Source organism: Phaseolus vulgaris, chromosome 6, assembly GCF_051622355.1.
Source record: "Phaseolus vulgaris cultivar YP4 chromosome 6, ASM5162235v1, whole genome shotgun sequence".
In the NCBI taxonomy this organism is placed as follows: Eukaryota; Viridiplantae; Streptophyta; class Magnoliopsida; order Fabales; family Fabaceae; genus Phaseolus; species Phaseolus vulgaris.
The window spans coordinates 26,658,852-26,676,147 of NC_143503.1; the positions used below are offsets into that span (position 1 = coordinate 26,658,852).

Here is a 17,296-nt window from a genome sequence, read left to right on the forward strand (position 1 = left end):
AGTAAGGTCAAGAACAGACTAATAGGGGAATACAGAAGCTTGTAAGAACATATTCTGTATCCCTGTTTTAAGGGAAGGTAATCAGGTAGACTAATTATGGGTTAGAAACTAGGCTTTTGTGCATAAATATGGGAAGATATATATGATATACCAAATTAATAGTGTTTATATGCTCTACGAAATTACTGCAGAAGATAAGAAATGGTGTTTCTAACTTGCAGATTTAATAGTATAAATATGTACAAGAAACTCAGCAATATACGGCTATTCAATCACTTTAAATGATGGATTACAGGATCAATTAGAAAAAAAATTAAGAGACAAGGCAACCTAGGAGAATCACCACATGCAGGTTGTCGAGATAAAGGAAAACCATTACAGTAGAGTTCTCAGAATTAATGCTCTTCATAGTATGGCGGTGTTGCCTGAATGTACTGCTCATTTTCCTCCTCTTCGTCTTCATCATCCTCTTCAGCCGCTATCCAATTACTGCGATGATGTTGTGAAATTGCTTGAACATTATCTCGCAGCACATCTGAATAAAATGTACCAATTATATTAGTTGCTGATGGAACTACAACAGCATTTGGCAAGCTCGTTAACAAGCCAAACTAACTAACCTTGAGGCTCTAATCCATGATTCATTTCAGTTGGTCTGAGATATCAGTTAAGGTAGAGAGACTAACAGAGGATGAAGATAGCAATTTGCTTTAAATTAAAGGGTTTCAAACAGACAAATAAGTGTAAAATTCAAATAAGGTTCCATTCCTAGTGTCTGGTTTGAGCATCCCATACTTTTTATCTGTTCTGAAAATTCAACCAGGTAATGGATATAAGAAAGAAATGAGAATAACATTTGAGGCCGCAGCATCATGGGGTAAAGTAAATCATGATAGAAGTCCTAAGATATTGGCGCAAATAGAAGCATCAAGGATACAAATTGGAGTCAATGGGATTATTTCCTGCACCTGATCTTGAAATTTGCATTGTGCTAATTCTTTGAATTTCTCTTCCACCATCACCATTCAAAACTGTTTCTCCTTGTGCCTGCCGCTCTGCTTGAGGAGTAATGCTTTTAAATGCACTTGCTGCAAAATGAAAAAGTATGAGAATTTTGATCAACAAAAAATTATCCAATCCAAATATTGAAACTACCTGAGAGGTCCGACCAAATTCGGGTGTGATCAGATGGAAGCTCTGATGATGCATCTGCTCTGCAGTTCTCTTGCTCCATGTAAGATGCATTTCTTTCTTCAGTATTAGGGTGTGCTCTGGTGGCCCCCGCAGGAGGTTCTGAGACAGCCCCTTCATGAAGCTGAGATATTAACATGGTTGCCAGCACAAGGGTGGCATCAAAATTTGAGTGAGACCCATCTTCCAAACCGAACTTAGGTGCCAAAAGAACAGGTCTGCTTGCCAAACACAGTATCATACAAGAATTAAAGTAAATAACAACTAGTAACTACAAAAGACAAACATAAAAGTAAAATCCAGAATGCAAGAAAATAGGTCTATTTATTTGAGAGTGTGTAGCTTATTTCTCCACAATAAAATCCAGGACAATTTGTCTTTACATCTTTACACATTTCCTTAGTTCTATTTGGGGTTTAATCTATGATAAGTACACTTATCAAAGCAATATGTACGATGCCATAACTTAAAAAGAGAAGGTATGCATTTGCACTCAAAAGACAACCATGCCATTGAGGATAAACTGTGTAAGATACTAAATACATCTTACTCGCCAGCTTTCTCAAAAAGCAAATGGATGTCAACTTCACAGCCCTCACAAAATGAAAGAAATGCCTGCAGTTTGATGAGAAAAAGACCAAGTGTATTTTAATACGCTAATTCATCGTAGAATGGAAGAAAGAAAGAATAACAAATTCTGAAAGATAACATAATAAAATTTAAAAAACATGATATCATTTGACTGAAATCCCTAACAACATTTGCTAAACTTACCTATGTCAACAAAAAATTCACAAACAAAACCCTAGGCTTACCATTACCTTCAGTTCTTTTACACTGAAAGTCACATCTATTGGATCTCCAGTATGAACATACTGCAAAAATTCTTCTTTAGGATCTATCCACAGTTGGGTGTGCAGCAATGTATCACTGTCTGCCATGACATCCACACACATAAATAAATACAGTTTGCAATAAAGCTACCAACAAAAGAATCCTCTTTACCTTTGGTTGGGTCCATATAACTTCGAAGTTCAACCGCCTTTCCACCAATTTCATTTGCAGCATCAAGAGGTAGAGAAGAAGGTTCTGTTGCAATGATAGTAATCTCTTGAAGAGAGGACTGAAAATTAGCAAGTAGCCTGTTCAGATCTCGAGGCCTCACAACAAAGTTGCTGGGAAATTTTTGCCTATCAAGAGACAAGTGTTGTATGTCAGGTTCTACATTGCAAGTAATCCAATAGCTTTTTCTCATACCTGCAGTCAATGAAAAGCGTATCCTTTTTAATCCACATTAGAGTCAGACGTGTGTTGGAACACACACATTGTTAAATGGTGAGAAAATAGCAGCATAAATGATGGGATGCCTAGCACCATTTACACAGTAAATCCAATCATTAATGGATATTTAAGTATAATGAATTGAAGTTACAGCAATGTTCTTAAGCTCATTTAAGAAAAAAATTACTACTACAGACTTTTAGAACATTTATACGCAGCAAATTTCAAAATATGCAGAGGAAGTGACGTATAGTGAGGGGCAGTAACAAATACCTTAGCTGCTCACCAAGATAAAAGACGCAGTTGACATGCAGAAGCTAACATTCAATGTTACACCTAACCCGCGTGAAAAAAAGGGGGTCATGCCATCAGTATTAAAAGCATGTTTCCTTAACATTGGCCAAGTTCAAAATGTGGCTAGTTTTAATTAAGAAATCAACTACATGATTGGTCTCCCATGGTAACCAAATTAAATCCAATAGCAATTCTTGTACTATAACTTTCCCTTGTCGAGCAACCACCAGAGATGGTGTATACACTAAATAAGCAATTTACCATTATAGCAGTCCAAAATCCACCGCACTTTGGGAGCATCTGGATCAGGCAGTCTCACAGTCAAATGATCAATATTCGCAATAGGTGTCCTTAGAACAGCACAAACAGCCTAATCAAAGTATGTGAGAATGAATTTATTATTTGCAAAACTCATTTAATTTAAAGTGAGAAAAGACCGCTGCGCACCTTCAGAAGCACACTACATTGCACGGAATTACCAGAAACAGTATACGCGTCAAAGAAACCAGGCTTGAAAGAAATGCATTCATAGGCAGAACGTGACGAATTAATAGTGTGGAAAAGAAGCTGTAATAACAAATCAAGAAACAAAAATTAGTAGTACGTAAGTGCATAACAGTCCTAAACAATCAACATTCAACATTCTCCAGTTCGCTTTAAAGCACTAATTATGCCCGCAAAACCCAAACTAAAGTGTAAGGAGCAAATCACGTGAGAAAACAGAAATAGTTGTGGCGCCATAATCAAAGCGCGATTCCCATATCTCTTAATCTGGTTCGAAATTATCATTAAACGAAATTCCGTTTGGATTGAGAAGTGGTGAAAAACGGAAACGAAGAAAGCAAGAATTGGAGTTGCAGAGAAACGTTATTGTTACCTGAGAGGAAGAGGCTTGAATCGCGAGCTCGTTTCCGATGCGTGCGAGACAAGTGATGCATCGCGCAAAGGTTTTGAGAGCGTTATCGCTTAACGTGAATTCCATAGTTCGTTCGACACACCACAATGCGGAACGCGCTTATTTAGGGTTCGCGCCTTGGCGGGAAGAAGGCCAGGATTAACAGTTGTATCATGTGTTTGTACACAAATGCTTACTCTGTCTTTTACTGTAAAATTTAATTAGTAATGGATAATTTGTTGGCGGGAAAGTTGAGTACATTAGTTTTGTTTTTTAAAAATAGAAAAATATATTTTTTATAAATTAAAACTAATTTATGTATAAAATAATTTTAATTTCTGTGAGAATTATTTTTCATATTTTTTAAAAATATTTTCAATAATTTTGTCAAATTGTTATATTGTTTTAGTTTTTTTAGAAATGTAAAGTTATTTGTTTTCAGCCTCTTAAAAATTTGTACATAATGTCGTAATCTATATTTTTTAAGTCAAATCACTTCATCTAGTTCTCCATTTTTTACAGAAACTATTAATAGTTTTTTAAGCCAAAGTTTTTATTTGATTTTTTTTTTAATTATAATATTTTCAGTATTAACTACTATCCTATGGGAAGATGGTGGGCCCATAACCCGCAGATATCAATTCCCATATGTAAAGTTTATTATTATAGTTAATTATCGTGAAATTATGAAAAAAATATAAACATTTGTGATTAAAGTAAATATGTCAAATGAGCCTGACAATATTTAATGATTTTAATAGTTGAACTTTATACATCTATAATAATGTATTATAATGGAATTTTCCAATTTAGTGTCTACAAATTATTTGTTTATTTTATCTTTACTCATATTTTAAAATTATAATATAAAATTACAAAGACAGCTCTTGAAAAAAAAAAACTTATAATTGTAAAAGAAAACCTTTCCATAGATTAAGAAAACTAACTACTCACATAAGTATAATTAAATTATAAATATCTAAAATGCTTCATTTCATATAATTATTTTTTTATAATAGCATAACTTCAATACAACATATAATAAATAATATATCTAAATATTTTATTTCAATATAACAGGCATCTGCATGCAACATCAACCATGGAATAAGAGAGAGAGAGAAAACAAAAGTGGAACTAAATAAATTACCTGTATGAAAGAAGTAGAAATTTATCTTAAAAAAAGTTTACAAAACAAAATATATTATCTCACCATATATTAATGCAAGCTAATATTAAAAATGGGTAATTTATCCGAGCAATAAAATATATTATCTCACCGTATAATGCAAGCTAATATTAAAAATGGGTAATTTATCCGAGCAATAAAATATATTATCTCACCGTATAATGCAAGCTAATATTAAAAATTGCTAATTTATCAGAGCAATAGTTATTTTTTCCTAAAAAGTTAAATGAATTTTAATGTGTTTTGTGTATTTCATACAATTAAGTCATTCAATTGCCACTCTTTAAGTGATAGTAGTTATTTTAAAAAAAAAAATCTTGAAAAACTAATTAAGAATTACATTCCAAACATTCAAGTAATCTTTCATAAGAGCAATCTGAATTGTAAAGAAAACTAGTAGTTTTTATGTATAAGGAATTTCCAACCTAACATATTTGTAAAAAAAAAGTCATATTTAATATTTTTTTCCTCCAAAATAAAAGATTGATCTAAAATTAAACGAATTTTACACTTAATTATACGATAAACTCTAATTTTGTCTTTATTATTTTTTTGTCTAATATATTTTTTAGCATTATAAAAAAGATATAATAATTAGTCTGTATACGTATATATACTAAAAGTTAAACTTGTTAAACGAATTGTTAACATGATAATTTTATTGAAAAGACTAGACATTGCTGTTAATTATTTTAAAATAATATTTTTGAGCATATAAGCTTTAATTTATTAGAACATTGTAATATATACACTCGAAATTAACATGTTATGTAATCATGGACGTTTCTAAATTTTTCTTTGGTATGATTATTTAATGTGTGTGTAGATTTGTAATGAATTGAATGGGCAAAAAAAGTACAATTAAATACATGAAAGCTATACTTGCTATGCATGCATTAGACCTTCTTCAAGAAATCATGCAACTATTTTATGCATTTCATATTATCAGCCAAAAAAAGATTAATCGTAACTGAGAAGATGAATAGAGTTACAGTTGAAGCCAACATTATTGTAAGTTCAACTACTTTTAAATATAAAGATGGTTCAGAGTTGTATAGAACACAGAAGGAATACCCAACAAAGAAAAAGATACACAGAAAGAACCGGTTCCTCAGAATATTGATCGGACCCATAGGAATGGATAGAAAGTTGAGTGTGAATAGTTAAAATCTACCACTGTGTTGTGTTTGGTTGCTCCTAAATGTTAATAAGCTTAAACTAGTTTTTTTGCAACGTAAAAGTTAGCTCCAACACAGACATTAATAATATTATTGAAATAAAAGCTTAGTTTGACACAATAGACTTTATTTTCTGCTGTTTCAGTGTTCTATAGTTATTCCTTAAGGTGCTTACAGAAAACTTAAACTTATCCCAGTATGGCATTTTGTGAGTTGCAGCAATCAAGATTTTCTTCAAATTTATGATATGCAATGAGCGCAGATGAATCTCTTGTACAGAAAGGAATAAGAGAGCAAACAGGAAAAGGGAGGGTAAAAGGTAAAGCAAACGACATCATACTTCATAAGAAGGTTAATTTTTAAAATTTGCAGCACTTTGGATGGTGAAAGAAAAAGAATAAATTCGCTTAAATTCTGTTTGGCTAAGAGATAATAAGGGAATGTCCAAAAAGCATAATCAAGTTGACGGGGAATCGCAGCAATAAAGAGCTTTTCATAGATTTAAAGAAGACATTATCAGCGGCTTCAACATCTTGATTTAAAAAATCCCCCAAAAAGTTTGATTCACAAATACCAACGTAAAATCGTAATTAATTCCGCACACCAACAATAGTTAATTATCATGAATAATAGTCCTCTAAACGAGATTTAAGAAGTGAAACCAATTTGAAGTAACTAACAGGAAAAGAAAGTTAGTTATGGCAGTTGTGACATTATCCCTCACATGATAAAACATGCATTGGGATTTTCATCGCTGAACAATTCGAAGGAATAGGAGGGTGGTGAAGGTGAAGTATAAGTTTCTGAGTCTGACTCGGACCCAACGGAACGATACACGTGAGAATACGAATACGGTTGCGATGACGTATAATACGCAGCACCGTAGCGGGTGACAGAGGGATACGCTGTTGGGTGGTGGGTTCCACCATACATCGGAGATGCGGGTGCATGATAGTGCGGTGGGAACTGATGCCGTGGGGGACTCTCATTGGGTGGGCCCAAAATAGTAACCAGGCCTGGGCGCGGCCCATGTCCATGACCACCAGGCATCTGGTTCTGGTGCTCCACCACCGTAAAACCCTCGTCACCACCGTTGATGACAACATTCCCTTTTTGCCCCTTGCTTTTCGACATTTTCCCTCCACTCCGACCCTCGTTCGCTCCTCCGTTATCGTCCATTCCCGGGATATTGATAGTAACCCTTCTCTCTCCCATCGATGACTGGTAACCGGGTGGCATAGGCATCGCTTGCCTCAGCTCCATCCTTGGCTCTTGGAACTGCGCACCGGCTAAGCCAGTTGCGCTTCCTTCACCCATTCTGTTAACGTTGAAAAACCCTTCGCTGTTTCTCATCATGTTGCCACCTTCCATGTTTTTGCCCATGTCTTGAACAACAACCTTAACAGCTTCCTGTTCGTTGTTCATGTTGTTTTTTTCGTCGCCGCTTTGGTTACTTTCTTCGCTGCTTTCTTGCTCGCTCGGCCTCTCTTTGTTCTCTGTGTTTGCCTTCTTCTTCTTCTTTTTCTTTTTCTTCTTCTTCTTCTTCAGCTCGGGTTGGTCAGGCCACAGTTCTGCGTGTTTCCCTGTTTCCGTTAATTTCTTAATCAGAGTCTCGCTGTCCACGTTCCCCTTTACCACCACCTTTTGTTGCTTCAAATCAATCGATGTGCAATAAACACCTGCCTCAACGAGGAATTCGTAGTAATTAAGGATAATGATACGACAACCTTAGACTTTCAGAAAAACAAACAACCATTCATCAACATATGAAGGAAATTTATGAGGATGTTAGGTTTAAACATGGTTACCGTCTATGCTGTGTAGAATTTTCTTTACTTTCCTTGTGCAGCCTTGGCAATGAATGGAGACTTTCAACACACAGCTCTGGAAAACAGAGGCGTTAAAAAGAGGGTTAGAATCTGGTGGAGTCGAGAAATAATGAGAGAAAAAGGGAGAAGAATGAATGGTTTACCTTGCACGTGAGATGTTCTAAAACTTCTTCTGGTTCTCTATCTTCGACTCTTGTTTCTGTTGCAGCCATTGGAAAAACTAATTGAGATGCTTCAGTTGTGTTGCAGAAGGTTGCTTTGAAACTGGTGGAAATGCTCAAAAAGCAAGGAAACGATGCTCTATGACTTTGGCATCAAATATATATAAATTAAGGAACTAACAAAAACCAAAGAACCTGCTAGAGAGATGAGAAATATCGCGAGGAAAGGGACCTATTAGCAAATTCTTAGATCTTATGGAGGTAAAGAGAAATTTATTTTACTATCTTTAATTTTATATATTTATTTTTGGTGAAATTCCTTATTATTGTTATTGTTTTAATAATCTATAACAATATCTCCCCGTCTACACTTTTATTTTTCTGGATTCTTCTTCAATAAATATTAATATTATAAAAAAAAATTAATTGTCGGTCAATATTTTTAACTGATTTTATCTAACAGTAACTTTTCTTAAACGTAATCTCACATTACAAAATTTCATTTTTTTTTCTATCTTTTACAACAATATACAATTTATATAATTTTTTATTGGATAAACATTACGCAAATTATCATTGCAAGTTTTCTCAAGAAAAAAATTATGCATAAATATTGTTTAATAAAATATTAATATAAACGTTAACCTTTTAATTTAATAAATAAAGTAGAATAATATAATAGAAATTAATGAGGACACTGAGCACGGAACTGTTGTGTATAAATTAATTTCTTCTTAATTCAGTGTTATTAAAAACTGAATAGGAATGTGGTTTGTGTAGTGGATACTTATGAATATAGCATTTGATGCCTCTTGATCTTTTCTCTTTTTGTGAATTTCATAATCAGCCCCAGATACCCTTTTGAAGGTGAATTTTTGTTTCTTTTACAATTCTTTTGATATAAATATATACATAAATAAAGGGCAATGCATGTAACCACTTGCTGCAGAAACAACCCATGTTTTGACAGGATTTACTTTATGGTTTCTGGACTATCACAAGTACATGTTCATGGTTTAGTCTAGTTTTCAAGCCATTTGTAATTAAAAAAATAATTTTCTAAAAAAAGTAATAAGATTCATTTCATATCATGGTAAAATTGACTTATAGACTTTGGTAACTGTAATTTATGATGTTTATTTTGTAATATTTGCTTACTAGATGTTCGTCAAAGATGTCTCGAAGTGTCAAGATGTTCTAAGTATCTATTTAGTACAAGGTTCTTTCTAGAATAAAAGTTGGTGTAATATGTTGTTAGCTTTAACAATCAAACAGTTTGTTATGTGTTGCGATAATCATTTAATGATTTCATCGATGGTATGCTTAATTGTTAACAACTACATCGTTTCATTTTACATCAAAATGGTACAATTTCTTTTATACATGTATGTCTAAACTCCAATCGACTGCAGCTAGCTGCTTATCTACCCAGTACAAAAAAACCCAGCAAACTATATATAACTTGCATATTTCCTTTAACTACACACGTTATTACAGTTAAAAAAAATAACGAATTATGATAAAAGAATTTAGAAGTTCTCTTTATGAAAATCGAACTTAGTGTTGGTTTTTCTGGAAAAGTCAAGAGAGAGCCTTTTGAGTTCTCCAACCAATGTGTGCGCCCCACAGTAGAAGACACCTGAAAATAATCGAATTGTATTGAAAATGAGCTAAGAACATATAAATTGAATTGGAAAAATTGAACTTGAGCAACATTAATTAGTACTTACCAACTCTTTTTCCAGGGTGTTTGAGTGCAGTGTGTTTAAAAACACTGCGCCAATTTGGTCTAGCAAAATGAGTCTTCACCCTTGTCCCTGAAACAATATCCACACCACTTTTGGCATGGTGGAGAGATTGAAGCATGGTGATCAAAGCAGATCGAGCATCTCCTTCCTCATACACACTTGTGCAATAGTTGTGAAGCTCGATTATTCCATCCTTGTCATACTCTGCCACCTCATCCATCACACCCTTGAACCATTCGAAGGAACCTTGCTCACGAGTAACCCAGTAGAAATAAGCCCTGTTGGTGGCAAAAGGTTTCCTCTTGTTCTTAACTCCACTTTCTACAATCCCTTCTTCTAAGTCTTTCTGTTGTTTCATGTTGTTTAGCACGTCTTTGAGGATACTAATCAAAGGGGTGGCTCCAATTCCAAGACCCACTAGAAGGATTACTTCGTAGTTTTTGTAGTCTTGTGCTGGAGCTCCATAAGGGCCATCAATCAAAAGCTTCGGCATCCTACAAAAGTAATTTCAATTTCACCACAATCAGTAAACTAAGACTCAGTTTTGGTGTTTTCAGTAGTAAAATCATTGCCTATAGTTCAACTTACCTTGGTATGTTGTTGCCTTGCAACATATCAGCTCGCAGAAGACCACTCTGGTCACCACTTGCTGGTTGACATGCCTGCATCAATCACATGAAGGGAATAACAAGGTGAGTTATATTACGCAACACTTTTGAGGAAAAGTTGTTGTGTCTTGAGCAAAGTTTACCTTGGCAAAAACATTCTTAAGTTGTGATGTCCAATCACCCAAAGTCCGAATGTGAACGCTTACATAGTCATCTCCTGGGGCTGATGTAATAGAGAAAGGATGCCTACACAACACCATTGTCACCTTTGTCAACACCACTTTCCAAGTTTAAATAGTAATAAAATAGTTATATTCAAAAAAGGAATGTTCATTACCATTGAAATGGAGAAACATCTGAGCAGTTAACGAAAATATACTGTCCACTAGAGTACTTGAATCCTTGTGGTTTAGACACGTGTAAGGCCAACACATTTCCTGGGTACACTGCCACCTGAATTTAAGAAAAAAAAGCATTAAAATCGCAAAATTGATTGAATTAAAACTTCAAGGGAGAAGGTGAATTCTTTGGTATTAATATTGTACCTTCAAAATCTTGACACTTTTGTTGCCAGACCTGAAAGCACGAAGCAATCGCTCGCATGCGTATAGTATCACAGGAATTGCAATATACATCCAAGTCTGTGGAAATAAATTTGACAGAATTAAGAAAAATATTTCATATGAAGCAAACTTAAAGGGTAATAGTGCATGCATGTGTACATACCGTTTTCTTGTACCATTTCTTGGTGAGGTACAAGTAGTATCCGTGGACGATGAGAAGGCCATAGACGATGACAAAAAGATGGTGAGAGTACCAAAAGGCGTTGAAACCAGTGAGCTTTTTGAGAGGCTTGGGGAGCTTCAGCCTGTTTCGTCGGAACCAGGGTTGAGCCAAAGTGAAGGCTATGGCCATGAGCACCACAATGGTTATCCCGGTCCAACCCTCTGTCCCTTTCACGAACCACCAGTAATCATTGGGCCTGTCTTCTCCAAAAAATGGCTTCATAGGCTCATATTCCTCCTCTGTTGTATGTAACAACCTCGGGAAGTCACATGTTAAATGAGCAATTGCATGTATCCCAACCCCAACTGCAATGCCAAAAGCTATCACCTGTATCAAATCAAAACCATTATTAGCAAATAAATGTGATAATGGACCATTGTTTCTGATCAATCTTCATGTGAGACATATCAGTTAGGACACAAAGTTAATAAAACTCAATTATTCTAATGTTTTTCTCCATTCATGCATGTTATTATTACCTTGTGAAAGTTGATGTTGTCATCGAAGGGAACAGCCATGCCTAACTTGGTCTTACTTCTGAGCCAAGTGATGGTGTTTCTGCAAACGGGTAAGAGGATTAAGGCCATGTTGAACTTGAGGGTCTCAGCAGCACCTTTGGCTGATGTAACACAATAGCCCATGACTTTGAACACGGCACGGTGCTTGTATTCGATGAACTTCCAAGTGAAAAGGGCAGCACAAATTGCAAGCCAAAGAGCAATAACCCAGATTCTCTTCCAATTGTCCTCAACAAAGTAAGCCAGTGCCCGGAAGCCACGCTTTATAGGGTTGTACTCTTTGGTCGGGACCAGTTTCTGGCTCAGCATTTGACTCATCACACGACTATCCGTGGTTATGTGAGTTGATTGTGCTGGTGCTTGCAAAAGAAGCATTTCCAAGTTGTGTAGCTGCAACCAAACACAAACATGACATGTTTCAATTAAGTTTCAAATCTTGTGATTATAAAAAAAGTTGGGAAAAGCAGCTTGTGATTCATACTTCACTAATAAGCTGAAGTATTAGGCTGTTTAGTGGCATTGTCAAGCATATGCAGTGGGTGATTTGAAAATTTTGAAGGGAAAATGAAATAAAATTTAAGACTTTAAGTATGTTACTATCTATTAGGATAGTTGAACAACAACAAAAAAATAAGCCAACTCAATTTCTAGTGAACTCTTAGTTTTCAGTGATTGATAGAACACAAACCTCAATGTATCCAAGGTTGTCTGGATCCAACTCCTCCATGATAAGAGCTGCATATTCATCTGAACGTTCTTGTAGTTTTGACAGCTTATTAGCTGAAGCGCTTAAGCCGATAATCTGTAAAACCAGACACACAACAATGTTCACATTTCCACAAGTTTCTTGTAAAATCACCTCATTTAGTGACAAAATGAAAGAATCAATTATTTTTACCACAGTAAAAAACTCACCTCTTGGACTTCTTCTTGGGTGATTCTTCCGTCGGCATTTTTGTCCACCCTGAAATAAATTAAAATTATTTAGCGACAATTGGCTGGAAATGGGTGAAGGTCCAATCAAAATTCAATAATGTTGACATTGAAGTAATACTTGTTTTGTTTTTCTTTTTAACTTGGATATGTATACTATGCGTACACATAATGTTTCTCAAATAGCTGCTGATTTCACATAGATTTTTCAATAGTCAACCCAACCATTAGTTGACTCCTTCTTTTTCTTTAAATAGCAAAGCTTTGATATTGTTTTCCCCGATTTTTCCTTCTTTTAGAAATATGCATGCCAACCTTTGATTAATTCATTTTTTTTTTCTTTTCCTTCAGTATATTCAATTGTTATTTAATAGGCTGATTTCTCCTTACTTTGTACCCTACCCAGGACTATATTCCACACCTAATCATATAATACAATATGTTTAGGTTTGAACAACGAATAAACACAACTAACATCCATAAAGAATAAACGAATTTTTCTTCCTAAAAGTGTTTAAAAGTCACTATTTACAACAACTCATTATTTTATTTAGCCTGTAGCCGATCATATAACGATTTGACATTCTCGAAGATTTTAGTAGTAATGTAGAGTTCCATTATTCACCTCTTCGTGAAACTATAACTCCACACTAAAAAAGTGTAAAAAAAGTGTAGAAACACTTCTTAGATTAGATTAAAAAATATCAATTTGTTAAAGAAATGCTCAAAGAAAAATTGTTTCCCATGTTTATCTTTTTGACCTATATACAACTATTTTGCAACAAAAAAGTGGATAATTAACCTGATTAATTGTGTCATAAACAAATATAATTAATCTCAACTTGTTTCCATTAATTAAATTGTTCAGTGTTACTTCAACTACGCAGCAGCCTTAATTATAAAAAAAAACGTCACTTTCAATTACTTAAAAAAATCTCATTCATGTTGCTTCCGGGGTCATTCGTTTGAAATGATCATATTTAGAGAGTCAATAACTGCATTACGACGCATGTTTCATATGCAAATGCATGGAATGCGGCGTGTTTTTTTCTCTGTTTGATAGCGGAGCAATGTTCCACAATCTCCGAGGATGTTTTATAGTTTACAGGGTTTAGGAAATTAGATATTTGTGAATGATGAAAAAAAAAAACAACAGTGAGGAAATAATAGCTTACATATCAAAGAAGGTCTGAAGCCTTGAATCAAAGCTCTGGTCGGTAATTTGTTCCCAAAATTCACGCAACTCATCTTTTGTTATGGAAGCTGATGTTATGCCTCGACGACGAGATAATGCGTCAAATAATTCCCCAGCAAACTCCTTCGATTCTTGCATACCTACACATCATTTTGTCTTTTAGTAAACCTCTATTCTTCAACACTGGACTCAAACTTTTTTACTATCCACACTACTACTATATTTTACTTTTTTTTATTCATTTCCAAGTTCAAAATTTATTAAAATTTGCTAATAACACATTTTTATATTACTTCAACTAAATAATTAAGCATGGTGTACGTAGAGGGATAAATTTAAAAAATGCATTATTTTATAAAAACTTATAGATGCATGCATGTGTTTAACTTGTAAAATTGAAGAGGAAATATTATACAATATTGACCAATTCTGCCGAAGCAACTATAGTCTATAAGAGTGGCTGTGGCAGTGACATTCTTTATTCAAATCTTACCCTCCAAACTTTTTCATGATATATATTTATATAGGACAAAAAATGTTATGAATAAAACGATAAGAGTGGGTTGTTGTATTATATAGAGTGCAAACGCCACTTTGTGAAAGTATGATTGGTTTTGGAGAAAAATAATAGTAATGATTGCGAAAGTAAGAAAAAAGAGAAAGAATACGTACCAATGCACTGACCGAAGCGCGTTTTGGGCAATTTGCCCTCAACGGCCAAGTCAAGAAAGCGCTTCTCCACCTGCGACCAACCTTCGCTTCCGACGTTTTTGGTCATGAACTTGAAACCTCGGAGAGCTCGAGCGGCACCGGACTTGGTCCTATCGACCCTGTCGAACTTCTTGGACGAGGTCATGCGCTTGAGCTCCTGCGAGACCTGTCGGAGCCGCACCGACAGCGAGGAGGGCCGCTTCTCGAGGCGGGAGGCGAGGAGGGCGGTCTCGGGGTCCCCGCCCCTGATGTTTTGGACGGAAACGACATCGTCGCGTACGTCCAGTGTGATCTCCACCAACTCCTCGTCGTCCTTGAACCTGGCGCTCTTCTTGCTGGTCTTCTTGTTGGTGACCAATGGGCCGCTCATGGGCCCGCTGAAGCCCACGCGCGTGCTCCGGCTCCCGGAGCTCCCCGCCTCCGACCATGACTCTATTTGGTGCTCTTCAATCTCCATCGCCTTAAAAGCTCTTCAGTTAACCCTGCTTCTGGCCACCAAAGCAAATCAAAAATGGCTTACTTCTATTGGTACTAACGTGGAATGGGAGGGGTTGATGATGAAGTTGCGTTGTGAAAATAAAAGTGTTTGGGAAATATGTATATATATATATAGGGAGAGGAAGTGGAGAGTGATGTAAAAAGGCAAAATAACGCGTGAAGGGAAAGAGAAGTCAAAAATGGAGGGGACTTGAACAAAAATCAAAAGTTGCATGTGGACAATTATTTTGGTGTTTGGGCGCGTTGGTTGACGAGGGTGCATAGTTGTTGAGATTCAAAGCCTCCTACTCCTCCTCGATGCTTCTCTAGACGCACTTATTTTGTCTTCTTCTTTCTTACGTAATCAACCGTCTACATTTTTTATTCTTCTACTTACACTCTCCTCCTCAAAATTCATTATTTTCACACACTTCTTCACTTCTGCTTTTACACTAGCAGTTACATGTTATTTCAAAATTCACAATATAAAGTTTTGTATTTTGGATATAGATTAGAAATGGTATACAGTGTATGGATATGAAACTAATCAACTACTAATTGCCTTCACACTGTGAGAAATTTGACCAAAAGTATACCGTTGCATAAACATTCCGTATTGTTTGTTTTTTGTGAGTGTGATTTTGCTACAAGAAATTTTTAAGTTAGAATGCGCTGATGATTATCTTAAAGAGCAAAAATGAACGATTTGCGTCGGTCTGATATAAGTTAAAAATGAATGATTTATATGTGGAAGTTAACGTCATAGAGATAGTGTAAGGCTAAGAGAGAACTCTATCTAAAGTCTTTTTGTTTGAGCTGGATTTTTTAAAAAAGGAAAAAAGAAAGATGTCCAAACAAATTTGCAAAGAATATTAAGAAGAAGAAAAATCTAACAACAAAAGATATTTTTTCCTTTGAATTTTTTTGAGAAAAAGAAAAGAATTTGTAGAAAGTGGATTAACAGAAAAATAAGTTACTAAAAGCTCTTATAAATATTCTTTTCAATTATAAATGATGAAGTGAAAATGGTAGGAAAAGAGTGAAAAGGAATGTTGTTCGGATTTGGAAAGTGTGGAAATTGAAAAAAAAAATTGTATTTTGATTCAAAAGAAAATCATAAAATAAAAATTAATTTTTATAAATAAAAAATAATTAGTTACTAAAGTAACTAAATTAAAAATCATTTTAAAGATTAAATTTTTTTTATTTTTAAATTAATTTTTATTATTGTTAAATGGTTATCTAATTAGTAACCAAGGTTTTTCTACTAATTATTTAGATTCTAAATTTGGTAGCAAAAATCTTGGTTGCTAATTATACACCAATTTAGAAATCATTTATCAATAGAAACTAATTTATAAACCAAAATTTGTTTAGTCTCTAAAATAATTTATAATTTAGTCTCTATAACAACTAATTATTTTTTATCTCTAAAAATTAGTTTCTAGTGGTTTTCTTGGAGTGTCTTTTCTCTATATTTAAGTTAAAATAATTAGTTTTATGTTAATTAAAAACATATTTAATAATTTAAAAGAATTTTGAAGTCCTCTTTATTAGTATTTGATATCAAGCTAAAAAAAGTCAATAAAATAAATTATCAAATAATTGAAAAAGCGTGCTAGAAATAATTATATCATTGACTTAAAGTATTCAAAATATGTTTATATTTAAGTTAGGGTGGGAAAATATATGAAATATAAATTTTAGTTTCGGATTACAATGGGTTAAATAAAAATAAATTATTAATTTATTTTTATTTGTTAAAAACTTACTTTAAAAATACTTGTATTGGTCCATTTAATAAAAACTCACCGTATTCATCCGTTTTGTTGGGATAAATATCTAATCCACCTAAATATCAATACTGGTGTATCTTCTTGTATAAGAAACAAATAGCTAATTTCTAAGGCTAAAAAAATAAACTAATTAGTTTTAATTGATAATATCGTATTAATTTTATTTTAAAGATATTCATAAAAGTAAACAGCGTACTTACTTTCCTATTCTTTTTTTAATTATGAATGTTTAGCAAAACAATGTTCCTTTTTATTTTTTACTTTTTAAATTTTAAGATAACACACATATATATATATATTCAATTATGCCCTTAATTTAAATGATATTGAAAAAAGTAGTTATGGTAATATGAAGTATATTGACTCATAAACTTATACTAAAATAAAATAAAATAAACTAAAATAAGAAACTTACTTAAAATAGCATGAAAAATATAAAAAATAAGCAAGTAAACATTTTGTTAGTTTAAGTAATAAAAAATCCCTTAAAGGACTGTTATAAAGGA

The 17,296-nt window shown here is 33.9% G+C and overlaps 3 protein-coding genes across 10 annotated transcripts; all 3 read right to left on the reverse strand.

Annotated features, from left to right (window-relative positions):
- Window positions 1-202: 202 nt before the first annotated feature.
- Window positions 203-3,858, reverse strand: RAD9 (cell cycle checkpoint control protein family). Of its 8 annotated transcripts, none has more exons than XR_011084467.2 (10): window positions 3,644-3,858; window positions 3,214-3,333; window positions 3,028-3,136; window positions 2,197-2,448; window positions 2,007-2,125; window positions 1,742-1,806; window positions 1,156-1,409; window positions 969-1,088; window positions 621-807; window positions 203-535 (listed from the first exon to the last, which is right to left on the reverse strand). XR_011084467.2 is itself a non-coding variant. In XM_068639452.2 (10 exons), exons 1-10 carry the CDS (start codon window positions 3,746-3,748, stop codon window positions 396-398), a joined length of 1,344 nt encoding a protein of 447 aa, XP_068495553.1. In that variant the 5' UTR covers window positions 3,749-3,858; the 3' UTR covers window positions 203-395. The 8 variants fall into 8 exon arrangements, 7 of the variants coding, with proteins under 7 accessions (XP_068495553.1, XP_068495552.1, XP_090160103.1 ...); XM_068639452.2 differs by having other exon boundaries at window positions 621-655; window positions 938-1,088; window positions 2,013-2,125; XM_068639451.2 differs by having other exon boundaries at window positions 621-655; window positions 938-1,088.
- A 2,643-nt stretch (window positions 3,859-6,501) lies between these two features.
- LOC137831684 (heavy metal-associated isoprenylated plant protein 35) lies at window positions 6,502-8,180 on the reverse strand. Its single transcript, XM_068639463.2, has 3 exons — window positions 8,001-8,180; window positions 7,837-7,912; window positions 6,502-7,707 (listed from the first exon to the last, which is right to left on the reverse strand). Exons 1-3 carry the CDS (start codon window positions 8,067-8,069, stop codon window positions 6,749-6,751), a joined length of 1,104 nt encoding a protein of 367 aa, XP_068495564.1. The 5' UTR covers window positions 8,070-8,180; the 3' UTR covers window positions 6,502-6,748.
- Window positions 8,181-9,345: 1,165 nt separating this feature from the next.
- RBOHB (respiratory burst oxidase-like protein) lies at window positions 9,346-15,531 on the reverse strand. Its single transcript, XM_068639455.2, has 12 exons — window positions 14,479-15,531; window positions 13,787-13,946; window positions 12,594-12,642; window positions 12,367-12,480; window positions 11,640-12,068; window positions 11,101-11,487; window positions 10,920-11,015; window positions 10,712-10,827; window positions 10,518-10,620; window positions 10,355-10,428; window positions 9,749-10,260; window positions 9,346-9,657 (listed from the first exon to the last, which is right to left on the reverse strand). The coding sequence occupies exons 1-12, from the start codon at window positions 14,972-14,974 to the stop codon at window positions 9,548-9,550; spliced, it is 2,646 nt and encodes an 881-aa protein (XP_068495556.1). The 5' UTR covers window positions 14,975-15,531; the 3' UTR covers window positions 9,346-9,547.
- Window positions 15,532-17,296: the final 1,765 nt, after the last annotated feature.